This window comes from Sesamum indicum, linkage group LG10 (genome assembly GCF_026168435.1).
Source record: "Sesamum indicum cultivar Baizhima isolate 11 linkage group LG10, ASM2616843v1, whole genome shotgun sequence".
Lineage (NCBI taxonomy): Eukaryota > Viridiplantae > Streptophyta > Magnoliopsida > Lamiales > Pedaliaceae > Sesamum > Sesamum indicum.
In genome coordinates, this window is record NC_142666.1 from 13,955,172 (window position 1) to 13,981,090 (window position 25,919).

The 25,919-nt window shown below is 35.1% G+C and overlaps 4 protein-coding genes across 4 annotated transcripts; all 4 read right to left on the reverse strand.

The window, feature by feature from the left end:
* Positions 1-200: 200 nt before the first annotated feature.
* On the reverse strand, positions 201-2,633 carry LOC105172180 (uncharacterized). The gene is made up of 2 exons (XM_088885601.1): positions 1,278-2,633; positions 201-446 (listed from the first exon to the last, which is right to left on the reverse strand). The coding sequence occupies exon 1, from the start codon at positions 2,312-2,314 to the stop codon at positions 1,427-1,429; it is 888 nt and encodes a 295-aa protein (XP_088741727.1). The 5' UTR covers positions 2,315-2,633; the 3' UTR covers positions 201-446; positions 1,278-1,426.
* Positions 2,634-13,242: 10,609 nt separating this feature from the next.
* Positions 13,243-14,439, reverse strand: LOC148786698 (uncharacterized). Its single transcript, XM_088886234.1, has 2 exons — positions 13,716-14,439; positions 13,243-13,406 (listed from the first exon to the last, which is right to left on the reverse strand). Exons 1-2 carry the CDS (start codon positions 14,437-14,439, stop codon positions 13,243-13,245), a joined length of 888 nt encoding a protein of 295 aa, XP_088742360.1.
* Positions 14,440-14,674: 235 nt separating this feature from the next.
* Positions 14,675-15,663, reverse strand: LOC148786699 (uncharacterized). The gene is made up of 2 exons (XM_088886235.1): positions 15,388-15,663; positions 14,675-15,298 (listed from the first exon to the last, which is right to left on the reverse strand). Exons 1-2 carry the CDS (start codon positions 15,661-15,663, stop codon positions 14,675-14,677), a joined length of 900 nt encoding a protein of 299 aa, XP_088742361.1.
* Positions 15,664-23,585: 7,922 nt separating this feature from the next.
* Positions 23,586-25,099, reverse strand: LOC105172179 (two-component response regulator ORR9). The gene is made up of 4 exons (XM_020697471.2): positions 24,722-25,099; positions 24,506-24,612; positions 24,301-24,378; positions 23,586-24,102 (listed from the first exon to the last, which is right to left on the reverse strand). The coding sequence occupies exons 1-4, from the start codon at positions 24,825-24,827 to the stop codon at positions 23,836-23,838; spliced, it is 558 nt and encodes a 185-aa protein (XP_020553130.1). The 5' UTR covers positions 24,828-25,099; the 3' UTR covers positions 23,586-23,835.
* Between the last annotated feature and the right edge of the window lie 820 nt (positions 25,100-25,919).

A 25,919-nucleotide genomic window follows, 5' to 3' on the forward strand; every position in this document is an offset into this window, starting at 1 on the left:
CATTTGCATGCAGTCGTGCTTTCACTAAGTTCTTGCATTGTTCACTAGTAGCCACTAACTTTCCAACGTAAATAACCATATAAACTACTTTATAAATTTGAAGGGACAATGTCAAATTGATAAATCAATCAACTCAACCGATAGTAATAGTCGAACTAGTAAAAGCAACACATAATCAGCTGTTGATAGAATTAAGCATAGATCCCAAGAAGAATCTACTCCATTTAGTAATCTATCAAAGAATATTTCAAAGTACAAGGTTATATAAGTCGTAAAAAGTAAGAAAAGGAGCAAATTTATCCTCTTATACAAACATCAGAAAATGTGGTCCTGAAAGAGAAATATACCAACAGAGTATAATTTCTAACAGTTACCAAACACTTGAAGCAAGGGCCAGAATTGGAGAAAATTCGTCCGTTCATCAAGCATCAGGAAGTATCAAAATCCTGCAGAAGGATCAGGAAGTATCAAAATCCTGTAGTTCTGCACGTCGTAGAGCTCAAAAAAATCACATGGTAAGATTAAGAACTAATGATATTACGTACTATTGAATGATAATTAGTAGCATTGGCAGACTACACTAGAGGAAGTATCTCACCATGCAAGGTTACATAAAACGTCTGGTAACAAATAATTTAGTCCTAGTATCTTGACCTTCAATAATATAGTTAAGTGATACTATTGAATATGTCAGATAAGAAAAACTGACAACCAAGGAATCCAAGGAAAAATATCCAAGAAGGAAGCAACCACCAAAAAGGGGAAAACAGATAACAATGTGAAATCAACCTAGTATAGATTAGACCAAGGATGCAATTTGGATCACCAATTTGACAATCAATTTAACTTCCTTGAAATGTGACTACATGCAGCAGTATAGCTCCATCTCAAACTTCAAAGTACCCATTCATCAGGCAAGCAAATTCTAGCGCAACCTTGCAATATGATTCATCTCCTAGACGAACAAACAAAACGCAATTCAAACCTTAAAAGCATAAGCCATAGACACATTAATGCACAAAACCTATCAAACCAACTAACTTCTTTGATTCCTCTGGGGACAGGAGAGAAAGTTAAGCTGCAAGATCATAATCATCATATATAAAAGAGGGCCTGAGTCAAGTTGGCAAACGTTATTAAACCAATATGGTATACTTATCATTATGTTTCATTATAAGCATATTAGTCATAGCCCATAAGTGTCAGATCTCAGCACCATGGCTACCCAGATACAAGTAAAAACATCAACATTGAAGGTGAACAGCAAATCAATTCACCTAAATTTGGAACTCAATCACTATGTACACGGCTGATTTCCTCAGTAAAGAAACATTTATCCTGCCTCACAATGTCCAAGTAACTGTTGGGAGCAATATATAATCACACCAGCTTCCTACTAATTAAAATTCCATTTACAATACACCACTCATGAGCAGCACAGGGGACAGCGCACGAGCCCATTTTCATTGCATTCCGGGCACCTCTTGGGCACCTCCTCATCCTCATCAAACACCTTGCGGCTACCATCGCATTTCATGCATGGAACAAATCTCATGTCATCGCAAGCATCACAGGGCTTTGGCGGCCGCAAGGGGAGCCCCTTGACCAGCCTTCCCAGCTCACCAACCTCTAGCAATTGTTTTACAATATCAGCTCCCCCAATGTATTTTCCCTTGACAAACACCTGAGGCAAGCTAACATTATTTTCTCCAAGCACTTTCTGCAATTCCTTTTTATAGGCCACGTCCATTGAAATGTCCCTCTCATCAAGATTTACACGAAATCCTCGGAAAATCATTCGTACACTGTGACAATCCTGGAATGTTCTTCGTATTCCTCGGAGGCTGGTGAAGTAAATTACAACCCTATCCTCGGTGCCCGGCAGCCTCAAGGGAGAATCAGGGACCAGAGAATAGCCGCTCTTCGGAACGACGTATGAAGAATCCGACACCGTCGACAACCCCTTGTTGTGTTTCGTGGATGTGGGCGAGGCCATAGATTGTGAATTTGGGGTGCTTGAGGGGGATTTCGGGGATTCGAAAATAGAGCACAATTTCTTGACCTTTCCCTTGAAAGAATTCCCAGCAGAAATCTTGGAGCCAAATGAGGAGCTGTACGAACTCTTGACCGAACCATTGCGCTGGAGCGGCGTGGAACCATAGAGATTATAGAACGGCCTGTTTTCCCCGGCCGCCGCCGCCGCCGACGAATTGATTGTCAACGATCGATTGAAAACCGACGACGGATTGCTCTTGCCATTGTTCTGAGTTTTCTTTCCACCGTATCCCATTCCTTGATTCTTACCATCAGCCATCAAAATCAACAGACACCAATCGAAAGAATACGGGGTGCTCAAAGGGCTTTACCGGTTTCCAAAGATCGTTGAGATTTCAAACGTCGGCGACGGCGGCGAAGGGTGGTCGGAGATGTTCTTCCCTGGCCGGAAATAGAGACGTGGGTTGAAAGCAATTCGGAAAGCTAGACAAAGAATGGAGGAATGAAATGAAACGCAGAAGGAAGAGAGAAGGAAGAGCCTGTTTGAAAGGCGGAATGAATGCAATGCAGAGGTGATGACACCTTCAACGACAACGAAAATAGATATAGACGCAGAGATGCACACGCGGGGGTGGGGGCTATGCCTTTGGGATTCGGGCTATTGTTAATTCTTTCTTTCTTTTTTCTCATAATTACAGTACTTCCCCTAAAGTTTACTTCAATTACACTTAAACACCCATATTTTCGGAAAATTACATCTGTTTATTTTCTATAAGGGCAAAATGCATAAAACCCCCTGTGTTTTAAAAAGTATGCAAAAAGCACCTCCCTATTTTCAGAATAGGCTAAAACCCCTCTCATGTTTTATCTTAGTCAGCAAAAAACCCTCATTCTGTTAGCAACTAACGGGAAGTGGAGAAGACGCGCGTCTGCTGTATTTGGTAGTCTTTTTCTGCGATTTAGGTTCATATTTAATGATTTTTTGGACCAAAATAACCCTCTATGGGTCTATATAACACATAAAGGGGTCTTTTGCTTGTTTTGTGTATTCTTTTTGTCATTTCTCACCTTAAAAAATAAATTAAATTTTGGCATATTAAATTTAAATTAAAATATTAAATTAAATTATATTTAAATTCAAATAATTTTGTAATTGTTAATTATTAAATCTAACTATTATTTTTAATTAATTAAAATATATATTTAATTACAATAATTATTATTATAATTATTATTAATTAGCCAAAATATTTAATTATTATAATTATCTAAAATATTCTTAATTTACTAAAATATATTTTAACTAATATAATTAAAATTAATTAAAAAATTAAAAAAAAAGAAAGAAAATCTGGTATTTCGCCCACTTTCGTCGGAAACTTCGAAACAATTTTCCGACGCCGTCCGGACGAATTTCCGACGCCCAATGGTATCATTAGAATCCTCTCTTCAAGACGATCATTTTCATACCTTCAATTTAAGTTTTCATCGATCATAGAGAGTGGGCTCAAGCAACGATCGCCGAACTAGCACCATCAGACTCGTCTCTTTAAGAAGATTCTAACGAGACCAGTCTCACTCAATTTGATAAAGAATTTATGGAGATATGATGATTTAATCGAAATCTCGTCGCCGGCGACGAGATGTGGTGGGGGGAAGCGGGGGTAAAGGGGAAGGGGGTGGGGGTGGGGGGGCAGCGGGGGGGGAGGGGGTAGGTGGGGTAGTTAGTTTTTTTTTTTAATATATAATAATAATATATTTTTAAAATTTTAAATTATTTATATATAATATAAATTAAATAATATGTTGAATCTAGACCTTTTATTTTTTCAAAATCTAACGGTTGAGATTAATTGATTAGATCTAACGATCAATATTTGATCAAAAAAATCCAACGGTCATTAGAATAAGAAATAATATATATTAAGTAAGGGTATAACGGTCATTTTCTAAAAAATTAACACCGTTAGTTGGATTTAACGGAGAGGGGGCGATTGAGCTGAGTTTACAAAACACATGAGAGCTTTTAGCCTATTCTGAAAACAGAGAGGTGCTTTTTGCAGACTTTTTAAAACACAGGGGGGTTATATGCATTTTGTCCTTTCTATAATAACTACCTTGAAAAATGATTCTTTTTTTGTGCGTCAAGTTGTATGTAATTACAAATGGGAAAAACATGCATAGTGTTTGGATTTGTATTTTGAGTATTTTGTTTTGTGTTTTGGAGATAGAGAAAGAAAAATAAAGATAAGTAAGTGTATTTTGAAAATAGATATATGTTTGAATTTTTGTTTTGAGGTAATTTAAAATATTTTAAAATAAGTCGTGTAAGTTTGAGTTGAGATTTAGGAGATAAATATTACTGTTCATTGTCAAATCATATCTCTTTTATATATATTTCTATATTAAATATGTTTATATATAACATATTATATGTTTAATACTGTATTTTTTTAAAACAAAAATCACTGTTTATTGTCAAATCATATCTCTTTATATTATATATATAAGTGAACATGTATATATATTATATATAGAGAGTTGAAAAATAAAAAAAAACACATAAATAATGTGTAAAAACACGAAAACAAATATTATGTATATTTTATCTCGTCTCGAAAAATGTAAAAATATGAATCCAAACATGAGTTATGTCGTCCCGTCATCTTCTCATTCTTAAAGCTTCAAACTCTCACATAATGTTTGGATTCGTTTTTTGAGTGTTTTGTTGTGTTTTGTGGAAATAGAGAGAGAAAAATAAAGATAAACAAGTGTGTGTTAGAGATAGTATGTATGCTTGGATTTGTTTTTGGAGATAGTTTAAAATAAGTATTATATATTTAATGTTGTGTTTTGGGAGACAAAAATTACTATTTATTGTCAAATCATGTCTTTGGAGATAATTTAAAATAAGTATTATATGTTTAATGTTGTATTTTGGAAGACAAAAATTACTATTCATTGTCAAATCATGCCTTTTTTATATATATTTATGTATATATGTGTGTATATATATACGTAAGTTTTTATGCTAAAACAGTTAAAAACACCTAAATAAGGTGTTTTTGAATGATAGCAAACATTGGATATATTTTGACTTGTCTCGGAAATAAGTTGGAAATGAAAACAAACATAGTGTTGGCTTCAGACCCTTCGTCTTCATCTAAACAGCAAGGCCAGAAAATGTGGGTCGCCAAATCGCAAAAAGGGTGGGTAGCACATGAGCCACCTACCGCCTCAAATTGTTTCTTTTTTGAAAACACATACACCCCAATTATGCACATACACCATTTATACGCACACATACTGATGCCAAAAAAGGAAACAGGTACGAAAACTTCAATTTTTATTTATTTAATTTATATAATTATATTATTTAATTAGTATATTTATTAAATATTATTTATATTAACCGATGTACTGCTAAGGAGTTTGATTCAATAAATATCTTATGAGATTTGAGGTAAGTATAGCTAATTGAATTATATATATATGTGTGTGTGTAGTATTATTATATTGGTTTCGATATATATTTAACCGTGAACTTGGATTTATATCTATACATGTGGATATAGTATATTGGTTGTTTATATATCTGATCGTATTTGCTGGGTTACCTTGATATCGATGAAATTGTTATTATGTGTTATATCTAGTTGTATTGTACGGTTGTGAGATAAATGATTATGTTCTCGTATAATTGATTGGTGAATGAAATCGAATGAAAAAGTTAATGATGAGAATTATTAGATAGAATTGAGATGAAGTTAATGATATTTTTATTGTGAATTGGAAGGAGAAGGAGAAGGAGAAGGAGAAGAAGAAGAAGGAGGAGGAGGGGGAGGAGAAGAAGCAGAAGAAGAAGCAGAAGTAGAAGAAGAAGAAGAAGAATGCGAGCATAATTAATTAAGAAATGGATGCCAAAGATGTGAAGTGGGAACTTGTTATTTATTGAGAAATGAGAAAGCACATAAAACAAATAGAGACATACATAAGACTGAAGAATGATTCCGGTTGGAGGTCGAGGTGATTTTAAAGGTATTCTAATTTAAAAATATTGGGATTTGGAAAAGATGAGCAGATTGTTAGGTTTGTTGGGAGGTCCTGAATTAAGGTCTTTCGGTATTTAAGTCAGTTGGGTGCAGAATTGAGGAGAAATGTGAATAATAACTCTCTGCGTTAAAATTGATGTACTTTGATCTGAAATAGCTCTGAATATTTATATGCAAATTATCGTACAGGTAGGAATCCACGCGGTGTGATCCCGATCTTCCAGGTGTGGAGTGATCGACGGCTGTAGTCCTGAGTCTACGCGTTGGGTCAAATCAGGTTTGATGTGACCAGAATAGAAAATACGTAGATTGTTATTCTGTTGATGTATTTTGTACTTATGAGAGGTATTTTAGACTTTTCATTATCTTTCTATATATGTCCCGATCAAAGACGTTCGAAATTTGTTAAGTTAGTTGTTTCTTAAGCCATCTATTTGAACTTTGTAGTTTTTGGTTGTGACTTCAGTTTCTATGAAAGTGCGTATATAGTTGCTATTCTATCTCACCATATTTAATCCAACTATGTTCTTAAGCGAGGAAACCCCCATTATTTCTGAGGCGGGGATTGATGCCAAAGAGAGGATTGCGTTTGCTTCATGGGGACACGGGATTTCCTATGCAGAAACTACATGCTCAACGGCTTGAGTGATATATTTTACAACATATATAGCTCAGCCAAGACTACAAGATCACTTTGGCAGTCCTTGAGAACGAAATACAAACTAAAGGATACCGGCTTGAAGAATTCATAGTCGGGAAGTTTTTGGAATTCAAATGGTGGATTCCAAAATGGTAATGAGCCAAGCCCAAGAGTTTCAAATGATTATGCATGATTTGTATGTAGAAGTGATGAAACTTAGTAAATCCTTTCATGTCTCTGCTATGATTGAAAAGCTACCACAGCTATGAAAGAATTTCAAAAGTTACTTGAAGCACAAGTGGAAAGAGATGAGAATTTGATTGTTAGATTGACGATTGAAGAAAACAGTTGGTTGTTTGAGGTGAAATCCAAAATGTTACAATTTGAGGCTTAGACAAATTTTATGGAGTTAAATGTAAATTCTAGTAACGAACAAAAGCGCATTTGAAAAAAGGAAAGGCTAACATGACAAAGTGGAATAGCTACAACTGTGGCAAATGTAATCATATGACCAAGAATTGCCGACTCCTTAAGAAAAATCAAACACATTTATAGATTTGTGAAACCTCAACCTCTCAGCATGGTATTTCAAGCCAATTTGGAAGATAACTCCAGAGAATGATGGATTGATACGGGTGCTGCCCGCCACATCTATTCTGAAAAAAAGATGTTTGCAATTTACACATCAATTAATGGGAGGAAATTGTTTACGGAAAAACCAGCAAATTCTAACATTATTGCTCGGCATGGTAGAACTAAAGATGACCTCCGTAAAGGAGTTCAATTTGATCGATGTGCTGGACATTCCAAACATCCAAAAGAACTTGATGTCTGGATCACTGTTAGTTAAAAGTGAATTTAGACTAGTATTCGAACAAATTTGTACTTACAAAGAACAATCATTTTCTAGGGAAAGATTATGTAGAGAATGGATGTTCAAGATCAATGTAATATTGTAATGCATAATTTTAAAATAAAAAAAATTATTGCTTCTACTTACTTGACTGTGTGCTGTAATTTATGGCATTTTAGTTTAGGACATATTAATTTTAACACTCTATGAAGATTAGTAACTTTAAATTTATTACATTCATTTAAAATTTTGCTAAACATAAATGTGAAACTTATATTGAAACTAAAATCACTATGGTGCCATTTCATTCTATTGAAAGAAAGACATTACGTCTAGAATTAATTTACAGTGATGTATGTGATTTAAAATTTGTACAAATTAGAGATTAAAAAAAAAGTATTTTATTAATTTTATTTATGATTGCATAAGATATTGTTATGCATCTAATCCACGCATGTGTCACCAAAAATTTAAAATAATTAAATATCATTCAATAAAATTTTTTGTTGTCGAAAAAATAATAGTATAAAAATAATTATGATAAAAAAATAATTTGGAAAGAGGATATTTAGCACATGAGAAAGAGAAAAAAAATATTAATTAAAAATAAATAACTATTTTAAAAATGTAGTTTTTCACACCTGTAAGAATTGGGAAAAATGTGGAGGATAGTAACAAAAAAAAAAGACGAAAAAAAAAAACAAACAAAAAATAAGGAAGACACCAAAGAGATACTTTCCCTTAATATATAGTATAGATATAAAAAGATGCAGCCAGGGGCAAAGCTAAGCCCTATTGAGCCCCGACGGCCAACGGCCAACAGGGCTTAGCTTCAAGTATTATGGAGTTTTAGTTGATGGTAATGAAATAATTGTAGTCAGTAAGTAGTTTAATTTGAACGTCTCATTGTGACTTTTTTAAAATAATATAAAAAATAATTTCTAATTACAAGAATTTTTTCTATATAAACAATTTCGAACAATGTTGATGTAACAACAACTACGGTTATCGAGAACTTTTTAGCCTTTTGATTGTCAAGTCATAATTGTAGGAATTAATTGTAGATTAAATAATTTGGTTTGAAGATTGCATAATTAATTATAAATTTTTTTATTATGATAGAATTAATCTGGAATAATTGATTTTAAAAGAAGTGAATGTTGCGTTTATAGCGTTTTTAGTCCCATAAGATAGAGGGTTCAACATTTTCAGTCCTTTGTTTTACGGAATTTTCAAAAAGTAGTTTTAAAATTGAGAAAATTCGACACATTTAGTCTTATGCTTTACGAGATTTTTAAAATGATCCTAAAATTAGAAAAACTTGACATATTTAGTTTTATAAATTCTGTAAATGAACACTTTATATTACTATATTTTATATTTAATTTATAAAGCAATTGTGTACTGATTTAAAATTGTTGTCGAATTTAATATTTAACTTAAAGTAATTAATTAAATTTTAATAAGGCTAAGTCATTTTTCTTGCTTAGCCACTAGATGCAGCTCCAGCTTAAGAAGCTCACCTTGTGGCTTGAGCCTGTCAAACTCAGCTCCAACAAAATTTAAATCCTTAAATAATTATTTTATTAGATTTTTTTTAATTGCATGTCGGTGTTAAAATAAATATAATTAATTAAGCTCGAAATTGACTTTATTGACTCGCTTTATGTCCGGATTAATTGCAATTTTTTGTTTAGCTTTAGTCCTTTTAGAAATTGATTTGGCAATTCAGTCCATTAATTTATTAATATTTACAAATTGAGGACTTTTCATCAGAATTTTTGAATTAACTGGATTTTGCTATACGAGGATATAAAATTGAGAATTTTAATAATTCAAACAAAAAGAGTCCTCGATATGCAAAAATTAATGAATTGGTGGACTAAATTTGCCAGATCAACTTTTTATGGGACCAAAACTGCGATAACTTAATTGCATTTTTCGTCCTGTGTATATATATGGGAGTTGGGCAATCTTTTGTCTCCTGAAAAATTGATTGAACAATTAAATTAATCCACCAATTTATTGATTTTTCTCGTGTTAGCAGAGATTTTCAAAACCCACTATGTTTGGTTTCATTTTTAACATGTTTTGGTGTGTTCTGTAAAGATATAGAGAGAAAAATAAAGATAAATAAGTATGTATTAGAGACAGTGTGTATGTTCAGATTTGTTTTCGGAGATGATATAAAGTCAGTATGATATGTTTGATGTTAGTTAGTGGGAGACAAAAAGTATTGTTCAGTGTCAAATCATGTCTATATATTTATATATATATGTATGAGTATGTATATAATTTATTTAGTTGCGAGTGGATTAAAATAAATAGTATTTTTCTAATCATAACACTGTTCCAAAACACTCAAAAACCAGTAAAAAATGAGCAAAATAATTAGGAAAATTAGGAAATTTGAAAATTCCGACGACCAAAGTCCTGGTCAATCCACTAAAATAGATAAATTGGTGGACTAAATTGAAAAATTATTATGTTTTCAAGTATGGGATAAAAACTACCATACACTCCATAAACAAAACAGAAATTGCAATTAATTTTTTTGACATAATATTATAATATTCAGTACGCACTACAATAATATTTTTAAATTAATCAACGACTTTAGATGGAATAAAATAAACAACATATACATACTATTAAAAGGTAGACTAATTCCTACATGCGTAAATTAATTCTTTTATGTCGTGTGGTCTTGGAAAAAGAAAATTTAGGTAAACCCAATAATCCAACTTACAATTATACGGAGATTACTTTTATTTCATGATGAATTAATTTTTCGGATAATTACACCATCCTCCCAGTTTAGTATAATTACATGTGTCTTGTAGTTTGAAAAATTATATTTAAATATTTATTTTCATCTAATAAATAAATTTATATATTAGTCAAAATTCACAAAATTTGTTAATATAAGCAACAAATTGTAAAAAACATTTATATTCACATCAATTGACTTATATGTAGGTCAAACAAATATTTTTTGATCAAACTACCTTTATACATCTTCACTCACACGCTGTGAAGATATACTTTTCATCCTTATAAAGATAGTTTGGTCAGAGATTATTTAACTTACAATAAGCTTGTAAATCAATTGTGAGAAAATATAAAGTTCAATTCACCTTTTTTTGTTGATTTCAATATACTCCTAAATTTTACTAATAGATGGATCTATTTGTTGGACAGAAGCAAATGTTAGGAGTATTATATATAATTTTTCAAATCACAGAACATCTATGTGTGGTTATACCAAACCTTAGAAAAAAATGATATAATTATCCATTGGGTCAATAAAAATGTTGTCAGAATTAATTAAAAACTCCATTGGGTCAATAATTGAGATTATGTTGAGATTTTCTTTTTTATTTTATATCTTCATTTTGTTATTAATTATTAAGTGTTAGGTGATGAGGTATGAACATGTTTCTATTCTTCATTATCAAGTCTCTTATCTCTCAGGAAAAATAAAAGGGAAAATTACATTAAGATCCCTTGAAATTTGACATAATTATAAATACATCTCTATTAAATAAAAAAAATTATATTTAGCCTCCTCGAGATTTATTCCGTCTTACATTTAACTCCATCTGTAAAGTTCCGATGAATTTATCACATGTTATTTCCTAAGTACCCCTGATAAAAAGATCAATTATGATTTGGCCAACTTCTCAAACGAAAATGCCCTTTGGACCAAATTGTAATATTTTAAAATATTAAAGGGGTTAAATGTTATGATCTCACATACTTTGTATTTAAATGTAATATATATATATATTGGCTAAAGTAGCCGTTTTGTCCATTAAATATTAAGGGGATTATCTTATATATTAGCGTGAATTACATTCACACCCCTTAAGGTTTAGTGTAATTATGAATACAACCTTGTTAGATAGAAAACTACATTTATTCTTCTTGAGGTTTGTAAAACATTACAATGGTTACAAAAACAAGTGTGTAAATACAAAGACAACCTTCATTTATCTGGAAAAAAAAAAAAGACTTTTAAAAAGATTAAAAACTCCTTAAACAAAACTTCATTAATAGAAGGTAAATATAATTTTTCTATCTAATAAGGATGTATTTATAATTATACTAAATCTGAAGTGGTGTAAATGTAAATCACCCTGATATATAAGATAATCTCCACAAAATTTAATGGATAAAAATGGCTAGTTTAGCCCAAAAAAATTATGTTTAAGTACAAAGTATGTGAGATTATAACATTTAATCCCCTCAACAATTTAAAATATTACAATTTAGTCCAAATGGTATTTTTATCTGAAAACTTGGCCAGATCATAATCAAACATTTCATTGGGAGTATTTTGAGAATAACATGTGATAGATTTACCAGAACCCTAATAGTGGAGTTAAATGTAAGACGGAACAAACCTCAAGAGGATCAATGTAAGTTTTGATCTAATAAGAATGTATTTGTAATTATGTCAACTTTTGGGGGTGTTGATGTAATTTATTCAAAATAAAAAGATCTCCAAATGATTATTTCTTAAAAGAATTCATTTTCTATACATCTTAATTTTGAGGTTTCTTTCTTACCTAAAATTGATTAATTCTAAAAAATTTGTGGAAACTGTAATATTTTCCTTAAATAAATTCTTTTTGTCTGATGTATTTGTTGTTATTAGATCAAGCTGGAATAGAAGATACAATAAACTTGAAATATACTGTAGATTGTGAATGATATTATTGTACATTTAGTGCATGTATATATTAAATAGAAGGGAAAAGTATTATTTTAGTCCGCTAAGTATGCCTAATTTTAATTTTAGCCCAATAACTATGTTCATTTTTGTTTAGGTCCAGTAACTTACGAAATTGCTTACTTTTAGTCCTCTGGCAGATTTTCGGACAATTTTACCCCTATGCAACTTTTGAAACGCAGTTTTAGTCCATATACACTCATAAGGGTAAAATTGTCCGAAAATCTGCCAGAGGACTAAAAGTAAACAATTTCATAAGTTACTGGACATAAACAAAAATGAACATAGTTATCGGATTAAAATTAAAATTAGGCATATTTAGCAGAATAAAATAATACTTTTCCCTAAATAGAATAGAAGATACACAAAATTAATTAGGCACAACAATCCAATCCTACGACAATATATATATATATATATATATGATTCCTCCGCATATACTATAAATGACAACGGTTTAATTTAAAACCACGGTGCTAAGGAGGTTAAGGTTGCTGCGCATTGCAAGAATAGTAGAGAAAGAGCAGCAGGGGAAGCAGGGGATAACTTAAGAGAGGCAACTGTTTAGAAATCGTGTTTTATTTCTACTTTATACGCTTTTCCCTATTTGGCGCTTAAACTATTTTATAAATTAGTTTAAGTTAGTTTAGTGTTGGTTATTACCAGTTAGTTAGTTAAGTGGTTGGACTTAGTTCCATTTAAGCAGCATTGCTATGCAACACTTTTTTTCTTGAATACACAGAGCAATTTTTTTCTCAATAACGTTTTCTGTGCTATTTTATTTCTGATTGCGAACATGGCATCAGAGCCACAATCTAGTAGCTTCGTTCCTTCTTCCAATTCCATAAATGGTCTTTTCTTTTTCTTCTTCTTGAATTTGAGATTTCTTGTGTTTTTTCTTGCACAAAATTTCCACTTTTACAATGACTGGGAAGAATAGTGAAGGAGGTGGAACTTCCACTCAAAATCAGAATCCATTAGGATGGCCTAAAAGATTGAGACTCCATGGAGGAGAACATCCTCTCATGAGTTTAGTTTCAGTCCCTCTGAATGGAAATAACTTTCTAGCATGGAGTCGGTCTGTTAAATTGGCTCTAGGCGCCAGGCAAAAGCTTGGTTTCTTGATGGAACCTACACAAAACCTGCAGGAAATAAAGATGAAATAGAACAGTGGCAACGAGCTGATTATATAGTGGTTTCTTGGTTGTTGAACTTCATAATAAAAGATATTGCTGAAGCCTTTCTTTACACCACTTTAGCCCAAGGTTTATGGCAATAATTTTTTCTTTTAGGTAAATGTAAGTTTCATAAATGTGTAAAAAAAGATAAAATACAATAGTGCTCATGAGTTCGGTTCTCCCTTAACAAGCCAAGCGATACGCCAAAGTCTATATATTGCATTAGTACTAACAGAATAGGTTAAAGAAATGCTAAGTATACGTAGTTTGATATCCTCGACAAATAAACTAGCTAACACCGTCGGATTTCTCTCAGTAAGGTCAAAGCATCTAGTGTTGCGTTCTCTCCATATGTGGTAAACACAGGATTCCAGCAGTGCGCGATATGCCATATAAATGATATGTTTTCCCCTCCATTTTCTGACGGCCCATGAAATGTCAGTTGCCCAATCTCTATTAGGCCACATTAATCGTACTATCCGGTGAATGGCAGCCAGGCAGCAACGGCTATAGCGGCAGCGGAAGAACAAGTGCGTGTGTGCCTCCATCGCATCTTCATCACATAAAACACAAATGCCGAGGTGAGATAGCCATAGTTTATCTGTTGTAGGGAGCTTCTCCAGAATAGCTAGCCAAAGGATAAACATGTGTCGAGGTATTTTCAAAAAACCCGAAAGTAGTGAAGTCCAGCCTACTTTCGGTCCGGGAGGATCAAACAGGCCATACAGATCTTGGGTTGAGGGTGTCCCACTCGAAAACCGCCAGATAATCCGATCACTACCACCATGAATCAATGGTAGTGTGTCAACAATCTCCAAGAACTCCATGTCCGTGCTGGGAGGCCACTGCCACTGTCCGTCTCCTATCACAGAGTTCAACATGATGGATTCCTGCAGTCCTAGGATGAGCGGCCCCCGTGACAATCTCTCAATGAGGGGGGCCAAGGTGGTGCCATGGGTCCTTCCATAAATAAAAGTCGCTCCCATCGTCGATACGGTACTCCACCACCGGACGAAGCCACGGCCTGAGACGGAGTATCTTCCCCCAACCCCATGCCCCTATGGTCTGGAATAGTCCAAATAGAGGTATCACATAGTCTCCCTTGGTATAACCAGTCCACCCATATAGATGTCCTGTCACACCGGATGACATCACATAACTTCTTGCACATAAGGGCACAATTCAATGTGCCAATATCTCGCAACCCTAGTCCTCCCTCCGTCATCGATTTACAACTTTCGACCAGGCCACTTTGGGATAACCACTACTCCCCGTATCCTTCCATAGGAACTTCCGTAATCTTTTTTCAATTTGTTTAATGACTCCTTTCGGCAGGATGAATACCGATGCCCAATAAACACTCAATGAAGTGAGCATAAATTTGATAATTTGTACCCTTCTCGCATACGATAAAGACAATCCCTCCCAACCAGCAATACGAGCATCAATCTTTTGTATGAAAGGCTGGCAGATAGAAATAGAAAGGCAAGATGAGATCAAGGGAAGTCCTAAGTACCTCATCAGCAGGTGTCCCTCCTGAAAGCCAAGCACCGCCAGCATGTGTTCCTTCAATCCGTACGTTGATCGGGAAAGAATGAGATGACTCTTCTGTACATTTACGCGGAGTCCCGACCAATTGCCAAATCGGTCCAATCCTTTTTTTAAAAAAGTACGTATAGACTGTAAGTCAGCTCGGCAGAATAACAAGACATCATCAGCGAATTCCGGTTGAAAGGTATGAGAATCTTCACATTTTATCTCCACTATAATATTATCTCCAGTACTCCGGCTTGGAATAAAAGCGGCCTGGCAGGGACTGACTAATTTGTCCAAACCACGCTCAATCTTTAAACAAGAAGCTTAGCAATAACCTTGTACAGGACATTGCAACATGAGATATGGCGAAAGTCAGAAACAATCGTGGGAGAGTGTACCTTGGGAATAAGCGCAAAAAACGTGCAGTTGATTTGCTTTAGGAGCTTACCCGTAGAGAAAAAATCCAACACTGCCTTAGTAACCTCGATCCCCACCACCGACCAAGCTGCTTTAAAGAATCCCGAAGAAAACCCATCTGGCCCCGGTGCCTTGTCATTAGCTATATCAAACACTACTAGTTTTAGGTCCTCAGTTGGAAACGACAATATTAGTTGTGTGTCGTCCTCTTCAGACAGAAGGTACCTCGCCCACGGCCTCAGAAATCGAATGTCCATCACGTCCCTTCACCTATCATCCCCCAACAGGGACTAATAGAAAGTGACAAACTCATGGATCACCGCCTCCGGCTCTGTGTGGGTAATCCCTTGTTCATTATTTATTTGGAGTATTCTTCTCGTAGACCTCCTTTGAGCAATCTTGCGAAAGAAGATTCACCAACATTGGTCCCTTCCTTCATCAACTGCATCTTAGCTCGCTGCTGCAGCATAATCTGCTCAAGTTTAGTTGCCTTAGCGTAAACTAGGTGACAGCAGTGCTCCAAGAATAAAAGCAGTTCATCCTGTCTGTTCTGACTAACCAATTCTTATATCACCAGAAGTGACACTGACCTCACTGAGGTTCCTTACCGCATTAAAGTCTCCTCCAATAATCCATGGAATATCCACACATTGCGAAGCCAAAGCTTCCAAAGAACCCCACAATTCTCGCCTATCAGCCACCTCATTCGCACCATAGAGAACAGTAGCAACAATAGATTCATGCGATGCTTTAATAGTAACTCGAGTATGTAAAAATTGGGGACCCAAAGCAAGCACATCAACATCAGTATAATTGTCATCCCAAGCAAGCCAAATATGATTACCAACAGTAGCGTAATCAACAAACCATTTCCACTGGGGTAATAAAAATGATTGAATACGGGGAACATTATGCAAGCGTAAACGAGTTTCAAAGAGACCAATAAGATGTAACCTGAACTCCACAACTAGATCTTTGACAGCTAGCTGGTGGTCTCTCTTGTTCAAGCCACGTACATTCCATATAGCTATGTTCAGCATGGATCAGGATATATGGGGTTGCGTTCGTTAGGAACCCAGGGAGAGTTATGTGTTTCATCAAGGAGGTGTAAAGTATCAAAAGTATTATAAATAACGAGAGTCTTACCTCTGACGTCACGACTCGGACCCGCTAGAGTGGTCATACTATCACGGTCCACTGGATGCAAAATCCTCATGGGTTGGCAGATCCGTATCTATTCCATGGTCAACTGGCCGAGCTGGAGCCACTTTGGAATGTATACTGATATTGGAGGCTTAACTGGTTTGGCACCCTTGTTCATCACACAATTCTTGGCGCTATGTCCCAAGGTCACACAACTGGTACACTTGGGTGGTAGCCATTCGTATTCTACATCCACTTTATATGGCGACTCCCCACCTTCATCATCAGGTGTCATGATAATAATATATTTTGGCAATTTGGAATTGACATCCAACATCACGCACACACGAGTGAAATCTAGTCTCGTGCATGCTCTCATAATGGCATCCGGATACAAAGGTTTTCCCACTCCACTGCTACGGTGCTAAGTCCTTCCTCCGTCCATAATTCCACTAGGAGGTGACGAAGTCTGATCCAGACAGGCATCTGAGTGTGCTTAAGCTTCCTCATCACCATTCCCGGTTCCTATTTTTGTAGGATAATAGGCTGACCCTAGAACAACCACGACCCTCCTTCAATGACCTCCTCCATATCAATAACCAATTTGAACTGAAAGAAAAAGAACCCATTAGTAGTGACGGTGACCTCTCGCACTTATGGCCATACAGACTTACGTACTCCTTCAAGTGGTGGAAATAAGGTCTCTTTCCTAACAAGTACCCAATAACTGTAGATCTCCACCATCGAGACCCATCCCGAATAGTCTCAAGTGATGGACGCACAATAATTTCACCATTTTCAATTATAGGAGCAATATACAAAAGAGTTTTTCGAGATGAATTATTGAATGCATGTGCGATTTTGTCATCAATAATAGGTTTGGGACACGCATGCAAAGGAGTGTTTCAAACAAAAATACCAGTTGGAGTAGATATCACCTTAGCACTAGGTGACTTGTAAACCACGTTAGCTGCCACAACACCCAATTCTTTCTCATCATCATTCACGGGTCCTCCAATGTTTTCCACATTGGCTGCCACATCATAAGCCACGTGGGCCTCCAAGCATGCCACATCAAATACCACATCACATCCCGTGGAACCACCCACCTCCACAACCACGTTGGCCACGTTGCTAGTCACGTCACCGCCACCTAAAGGCAGCATGTCACTGGCATCCACGCTCCTCCTCTGTTCAGTCGCCGGAGCCGTAGTCACCAGCGCACCAGAGCGCGAACCAGAATCAACAGTTCGCAAACCAGTCGCCGGCGCAAGGAAACCACCTGTAACGCCACTATTTCGGCTCAAAGATCCCAGTCCCGCCGTTCTCTCCATTGCCAGCATCGGGATAGGGTTTCTCCATACCTGTCGCGAACCACGATCAGTCGATGCCATGGTTGACGGGAAACCAAAGTTCGTTGTCTCCCGTCCGAAACGCGTTTCCCACTTCCTTTTTCAGAATTGCCAGCGCCGCGTTTCCAGTCTCATCGCCGTCATCGATGATTGAATGGGCGAGGCACGAGAATTCATGAATGTTAAACGCCGGTGGCTGCTGTTCTCCATTGACATTGTTCTCATGTGCGCCGCCAAACCTTAATTGGGGGCGGCGCATTAAATCACCCTTGTCTCCGTCCAAGGTTGGGCCTTTCCTCTTCGGAAGTTCATCCCCGATCTCTGTAACGCCTAGAGGAGCCTCAATCGTCAGCAAAACATTGCTTTTCGCCAGTTTATTGTACATATTCCGCCGGCAACTCTTCATCTTCCCCACAAATCAGCACCTGTTTTTTCACAAACAGTGTTGCGACAATCCTTCTCCCAACGACCCCCGTCATCTTCATCATCCTCCTCGCCGGCCGATGTCCCTCCTCCATTGTCGGTCGCTTGCATGGTGTCTAGGGTTTTTGTGTGTAGGATATGGTGTGCTAGTGTGTGAGAGAGAAGAGAAAGAATGTTGAGAGTCCATGGACTTTCACTTTAATTATATTATGGTTTTTTTTCAACTGATTTATGGCAATAACTGCAGACAAGATTTGGGGAAAGCAATGTCCCCATGCTTTATGTCATCCAGAAAAGAATTGCTTCCCTTTCTCAGGGTGATATGACGATACCTACTTATTTCACCAAGCTTAAGAAATTATGAGATGAATTAGCCCATTTAAAAATGTTCATGTGGGTCAAGTAAAGCACTAGCAGACATGAGCGCTTCAAGTCAATTGATACAACTCTTGATGGGACTAGAAGAAACTTATGATCATGTTCAAAGCCGAGTTCTTTTAATGGAGCCTCTGCTCACAATAGGAAGGCTTATTCCATGTTACTATGTATTGAAAACAACAGGAAGTTTACATGGGGTCTGCTCGAGATGGAGCTATGAATGTGAGGTTCTTGAACACAGCTAAGCAGGCTATAAATGAGACAGGACAAAGACGAAGAGGACAAATATATAATAGATCACAATATTGTGATCACTGTAAAAGAAATGGACACACAAAAGAGTCTTGTTTCAAATTGAGGGGATATCCTGATTGGTATAAGAACCTCTTGGACCAAAGGAATTATGCAATGGGGGCTACAAACAGGGCATACAATGTTGACATTGAAGGAACTTCACAAGGATCTATCACTACCATACGCCCTGATATTTATGACATAATCAGACTGGAGATAAGGAGAGCAATACAGGAACACAGCCATATCCAAGAACATGACACAAATTTAGTATATTTTGAGGATTTTTCAGGTAGTGCATCTACTTTTTTTAATATACATATGTATTATGAAAAATCTTAGTTTATTGTTAGTGGTGCATAATAACATAAGACACCTTAAAGCACCTATTCATTTAAAATTGCCCAATGGTGCAAAGAAGGAAGTAACACATAATTACACTCACTCTGGCTTGGCATTTTTGTGCAGCTTTATTTGAAGGTGCTGTGCGATCCACGACGTGGTGGGATAACAAAAATCTTTTTGACTCGCCATAATTTTTCTTCGACACCTGTTCGGGTATTTTGTTGTAAGGGAGTAGTACTCCTTGTTTATTGTTGCTCTATTTGTAAGGGAGTAGTACTCCTTATTTATGGCTTTACTAGAAATTCTAGGGAGGTAGCTCTTATTATTTTGTGAATTTTAATATATAAGGACTGGGGACTGGGGACTGAGGTAGCTCTCCCCGCTATGATGCCTTTAGTCACTTGAATTTTGCTCTCCCCCACCTCTAGGTGGTTTTTGTTAAAAAAATAAAAAGAAAGTAACACATAAAGGATATATTCAAGTGACTAAAGGCATCATACTAAATGAAATTCTATATATTCCTAGTTTTAGACATAACTTACTTTCAGCCAGTAAAATGTGTCTTGATAACTCTCTTAGGGTAATTTTCACGCATAATCAATGCTTTTGCAGGACCTTCAGACACATAGGATTATGGCAGTAGGTAAACTAGTTGGAAGGCTATCTAATAAAGAATTCTGCAATTCCACTACACAAATAAGTCTGCAAAGCTAGGGACCCGAAATACATTGCATGAAAGAATCCTCTCATTGGATCTATGGCATAGGAGATTAGGGCATACCTCCATTGATGTACTAAAACATATTCATTCTATGAAGAAAACTGATCAAACTTTAATTCTATGTGATGTCTGTCCAATGGCCAAGCACCATAGGTTGCCCTTTACCTCTAGTAACTTACGAGCTATTGAAATATTTGATTTGCTACAATATAGATGTATGGGGCACTATAAACAATACTCTATTTCTAACTCTCATTACATGCTCACTATTGTGAAAGATCATTGTAGAGCAACATAGATTTATTTAATGACATATAAAAGTGGTATAGAAATTGAAAATTTTCTTTAATCTGGTTCAAACACAATTTAACAAGAAAATCAAAGTCATTACAACAAACAATGACACAGAATTCAGTAGTCAAACCTATCAACATTTTCTACAGAAACAAAGTGTTATTCATCAAAGAACATGTGTTTATACCCTACAATAAAATGGAATAGTTGAAAGAAAACACCAATATCTATTACAAATAGCAAGAACTTTATTGTTTCAAGCTAAAATGCCCCACTGACATTTTGGACTGAGGCTATCCTCACTGTAGCCTACTTAGTCAATAGGTTACCTACCTCTATATATTAGATTGGAAGAGTCCTTTGAAATACTGTATAACAAACCTGCTACTTACTCTCACTTAAAAACCTTCGGTTGCTTGTGTTATGCATCGTACAACCTTCCTAATAAAAGAAAGTTTGACGCTAGAAGTTTTAAGTGTGTATTTCTAGAATATGCACATGAATATAAAGGCTATAAAGTTTATTATCTAGATTCTTAGGCTATTTTCATTACTAAGATTCCATTTTTCATGAAAATGTCTTTCCACTTAGCTCCATAGACTGTCAAGAACTTGCTTGTCCATTGCCTTTTATCACTATTGACAGTCAAGCTAGTATATAGAGTCCTACGGAGTTAGACATTACTGCTATAAGCAACTCTGAAGTTAGCAATCCACCCATAGACAATTTCCAGCTTAGAAGGTCCACTAGAACAACCTCTATGCCAACATGGCCAAATGATTTTTTTGTACATTATCTACTGACTCCAACCATATCCATGTTGTTTCTGTTGCACCCTCCTATAGGTGCTTTGTGGATTGTCTATTAGTTTTATAGGAGCCAAATGATTTTAAAGCGGCACAATAGAAAAAAGAATGGAGGCGAGTCATGCAATTAGAGGTGGATGCGTTGGAGAGGAATGGAACCTAGGAGTTGGTGGAAGCTCCTGTAGATAAGAAAACTATTAGATGCCATTGGATCTATAAGTTGAAGCTCAAACCAGATGGCACGATGGAGAGATATAAAGCTGGGCTAGTAGTCAAAGGGTATAACCAAGTGGAAGGGGAAGATTATACAGATTGTTTTGCACCGGTAGCAAAAGTTTTCACTGTGAGGCTTTCTTAGCAATGGTAGTGTCCAAGGGTTGGCCCATTTCACCATCTAGATGTAAACAATGCGTTTTTACATGGTTCGTTGAAGGAAGATATACATATGGATCCACCAGAAGGTTATAAAGTGGAGCCAGGATATGTTTGTAAACTAAGAAAGTCACTCTATGGATTGAAGCAAGTTCCAAGACAGTGGAACAAAAAAATTACAAAAAAATGAAAGCTTTTAGCTTTAGCCAGTCAAAAAATGATTATTACATGTTCACAAAGGAAGTAGATGGTGGACAGGTTGTGCTCCTTGTTTATGTTGATAACATTTTGGTCATAGCCCCTTCAGAATCATGTATCCAAGAAGTTAAACCAATATTTACATGATTTTTTCACTATCAAAGATCTAGGGATTGCAAAGTTCTTCCTCAGAATTGAGCTAGCATGGTCGGCGAAAGGGATGTTGGCCACTCAAAACAATTACATTTCAGACATTATCAGAGATACGGGGCGTCTACAAGCTAAGGCTACAAGCACTCCTCTACCAATAGGGGTTAAACTCACCACGAAGTGTGGGAACCTTTTATCATATTCTTCCAGGTACCGCAGACTGGTTGGAAGAATTTTATACTTGAGTTTTACTAGGTCAAACGTATCCCAATACTGCCCAACAATTGAACCAGTTTCTGCAAAGGCCTTGTTAGCTCCATTGGGACGCAACAATACATTTAGTGAAGTATTTGAAAGGGTGCCCCTCTACAAGTTTGTTCTTTCCTTCAACAAATGTTTTAAAACTGACTGCATTTTGTGATGCAAATTGGGCAGGGTGTTTGGATACTAGAATATCATTAACTGGATTTTGCATTTTTCTGGGAAACACACCTATTTCCTGAAAGATGAAGAAGCAAGCAACAATGTCCAAGTCGACTGCAAAAACAGAATTTCAAACACTAGCTTCCACTGTTTGTCAACTTATTTGGATTAACTATCCTTTGCGAGATATCAAAGTTTCAGTTCCCAAACCTATCCCTCTGTCTGCGATAACAAAGCAGTCGTTCACACAACACCTAATCCTGTTTTTTATGAGAAGATGAAACATTTGGGAATTGATTGTCACATAGTAAGGGATAAGTTTAAAGAAGGTTTCGTTCTTCCTAGTCATGTCAGTGCAAAGTGTCAAGTGGCAGACATCCTAACGAAGCCACTAATAGGTCTAGGTTTTTAGTTTATGAAATCCAAGTTGAATTTGTTTTCCTTGCCACCAAGTTCAATTTGCAAGGGTGGGGGGGAGGGGGGGATGTTAAGGAGGTTAAGGTTGCTGCGCATTGCAGGAATAAAGCAGAGGAAGATCAGCAAGGGAAACAGGGGATAACTTAAGAGAGGCAGCTATTTAGAAATCGTGTTTTTGTGTACAGTTTATACACTTTCCCTTATTTGGCGCTTAGACTGTTTTATAAATTAGTTTAAGTTAGTTTAGTGTTGAGTTAAGTGACTGGACTTAGTTCCATTTAAGCAGCATTGCTCTATATTCCTTTATACTTATACATTCCAACACTTCTTCTCTTCCAGCAATTTTCTTCTCAATAACGTTTTCTTGCTCTTTTATTTCTGATTGCGAACACACGACAAATTAATACTATCTATCAATGTTAAATAAAATCAATGCAAAAAATTTATTTTTGACCATGATTAATCAAAATTTGCTATGATTTTTACATTTGATCAATATATATATATATATATATATATATATGTTTGATGTCACTTGTAGAAATACTGATTAATTAATAGTTGTTGCAGGGTTGTGGTTTTAGTATTCATCAAGAATTTCTACTTTTTATTATGATAATTAACTGTAAAAACAATAAATGTCATATTTATTTATTTGATTATGCAGCAGGAATGGTGCAAAAATGCCCTTAATTAAAATTTTAGTCATGTCGAAATGAAGGGTTGTTTAGTAGTCTTTGTATGAATTTATATTGACAATTTTATCCTATAATTTTAAAATTCGATAGAATAATGGCCAACATTTGTTAAAATAGTAGAAAAGTACACCCAATTAAGGTAGTCACGTGCATTTTCTCTGATCATTTTTAGCAAATTTCAGCAATTTTTGTCTTTAATGTGTGAAATATTTAAAATTACAGAACAAAAATTGTAATTTTTCCTAATTAAAACAACATTGTTGTGTATATCCACCTCAAAAATCACTAAGCCATAATTCTAATACACCTACAAATACCCAGAAAAAAAAAAGAAGAAAGAATATATATATATATATATATAAGTGATTTTTTTGTTCTTTTAAATGCTACATGTATTTATTATTTTCTGGTAGGACTATAATTCCAAGTCATCATTGTATCTGGCTCTTGTCCTGTCAGGAGACATGCATTCTTCCATTGGCTTTCTCTTGTTAGGCTGATGATCTTCTTTCCTCTTTCCTGACTTTCTCATCAAATGTGGCCTAAGTTTGTTAACATCGGATTGTCGAACTGGTTTAAGGAAGAACTCTTCTGCTCCTTGCTCCAAACAGCTGTTTATTCTTGATGGAACATTCTCAGATGACATTATCACAACCGGGATGTCCTTTAACAATGTTGATTCCTGAAAATTTGCAACATTTTTTTTAATTATATTTCGATAATTCTAAATTAATAAAATAGAGTAAAATACAAACGAGCAAAAACTCATGGAAATATATATATATATATATTTTCTCATTTTTCATATCACATCGAAGTAAATTATATTTAACCCTTGATTAATATAATTAATGTGGTTTCAAGAATTGATCCAACATACCTTGATCTTTCTAAGAAGATCGTAGCCGGTTATCCCGGGCATGCAGTAATCTGTGATGATCAGGTTTACTTCCACTTCCTGTAGGTGAAAAATAGATGTAATTAAGGGTTTTGATTAATATGTATGAGTGATTAATTATAAACAATTAAGGTAATTAAATATAAAAATAATTAGAATAATTAAAGATTTAGAAGCGTACACATACATGATGATTCTTGGTGGTGGAAACAGGAGTTGAATCTGTGCTTGTGTCTTCATCATCCAGCAACCCTAAATACTCTAGAGCCTTCACTCCAGAATCCACAGCAGTAACTGCATTACACCAGGAATAAAATTAATTATTTTTTAAAGAAATTGCTGAAATTATCAATATTAGCATGATTTATTAATTTATAATTATCAAATATATATATATATATACCTTGATAAGAAGAAGTCTTGAGAAGTCTCTCGATCAGCTTTCTGTCGATGATGCTGTCATCGACCGCTAGTACATGGAACTGAGTCTCAGTGACTATTCCACTCATTGTCGCCTACGTCTTCCGAACACGAGCAATGTGGTTGTGTACGAGAAGCCCAGAAACGGGGACGGGAATAATCGGTCGATGAGGTAAGAGTATTAAGGTTGAAAGAGAAGGAGCATGCGAAGGAGGATAAAGCAAATGGTATATATGAGGAGGGCTGTGGCTGATTTTGAAGATCATGAGATGGAAAATGAAGAGAGATATCCAAAGATTTGGACAGTTTGGAAAGATGAGAGATCCCCACCAGATATCATTCAGAATCTCCACTGATTTCCTAAGTTGATTTTTGAATTGCAGAAGAAGCAATGAACTTTCTCATTTCCTACTTCAATTTTTTATAATATTGTTTTGGCTCTTGTACTAAAATAAGAAAGACAAAAAAAATTAAAAAAAAAATGAGATTCTTTGGCCCTTTGACAAGTCTAAGGCTACTGCAGTGTTTGTCCCTTGACCTTTTGTTTTATATATATATATATTATTAGGGTAACATGCTTTAAAGTAGCCCTTTTCCCATGCACGGGCACAGGGTGATTTCTTATTCAGATGATGCATTATAAAAAAATCGATTGTTTCTTTTATTGGAAATTACTATAGTTAAAAATTATAGTAAATTAATATATATTTATTATAATAAAATAAAATCAATGTGAAAATTTAAATTTTTTTTTTTACGATTAGTGAACATTTTCTCAATGGTTTTACATACGAACAAAATATTTGCCACAATTTTTAGCTGTATTAAATTAATATTTTAACCTCGTTTATAAAACCGACGACTAATAGCCACTGACCATGATTTTTAATTTTTAACTATTTTTATTAACTACAGTGAAAATCATATTTCTTCCAGTGAAGTCTGGCTCAATCGAACTAATCAGACAATAAAAGTAATATATGTACTTATAGTGTGATTAATCATTTTTTTAAACTATACAGTAATTACGTAATAAGTATATTGTATTTGTAATTAATTTAGATATGAGGTAAATTCGATTTGGACCGGAATTTCTCCTATTTTTCTAAGTTAATCAATTATGGATTAAAGAAGTTGTTGGTCATATTATAATATTAAGTTTATGAATGTAACATCATTAA

Coding starts and splice junctions, on each gene's coding strand:
- LOC105172180 (XM_088885601.1), bottom strand. CDS start 2,314: ATGGCTGATGGTAAGAATCAAGGAATGGGATACGGTGGAAAGAAAACT.
- LOC148786698 (XM_088886234.1), bottom strand. CDS start 14,439: ATGGGAGCGACTTTTATTTATGGAAGGACCCATGGCACCACCTTGGCC. Junction 13,407..13,715: donor TGTCGAGGATATCAAACTAC/GTATACTTAGCA, acceptor GGTTTTGTGTAG/GTTCCATCAAGAAACCAAGC.
- LOC148786699 (XM_088886235.1), bottom strand. CDS start 15,663: ATGGACATTCGATTTCTGAGGCCGTGGGCGAGGTACCTTCTGTCTGAA. Junction 15,299..15,387: donor TTTTTGCGCTTATTCCCAAG/GTACACTCTCCC, acceptor TCTTGTTTAAAG/ATTGAGCGTGGTTTGGACAA.
- LOC105172179 (XM_020697471.2), bottom strand. CDS start 24,827: ATGAGTGGAATAGTCACTGAGACTCAGTTCCATGTACTAGCGGTCGAT. Junction 24,379..24,505: donor CCACCACCAAGAATCATCAT/GTATGTGTACGC, acceptor TTTCACCTACAG/GAAGTGGAAGTAAACCTGAT. Junction 24,103..24,300: donor ATCTTCTTAGAAAGATCAAG/GTATGTTGGATC, acceptor GCAAATTTTCAG/GAATCAACATTGTTAAAGGA.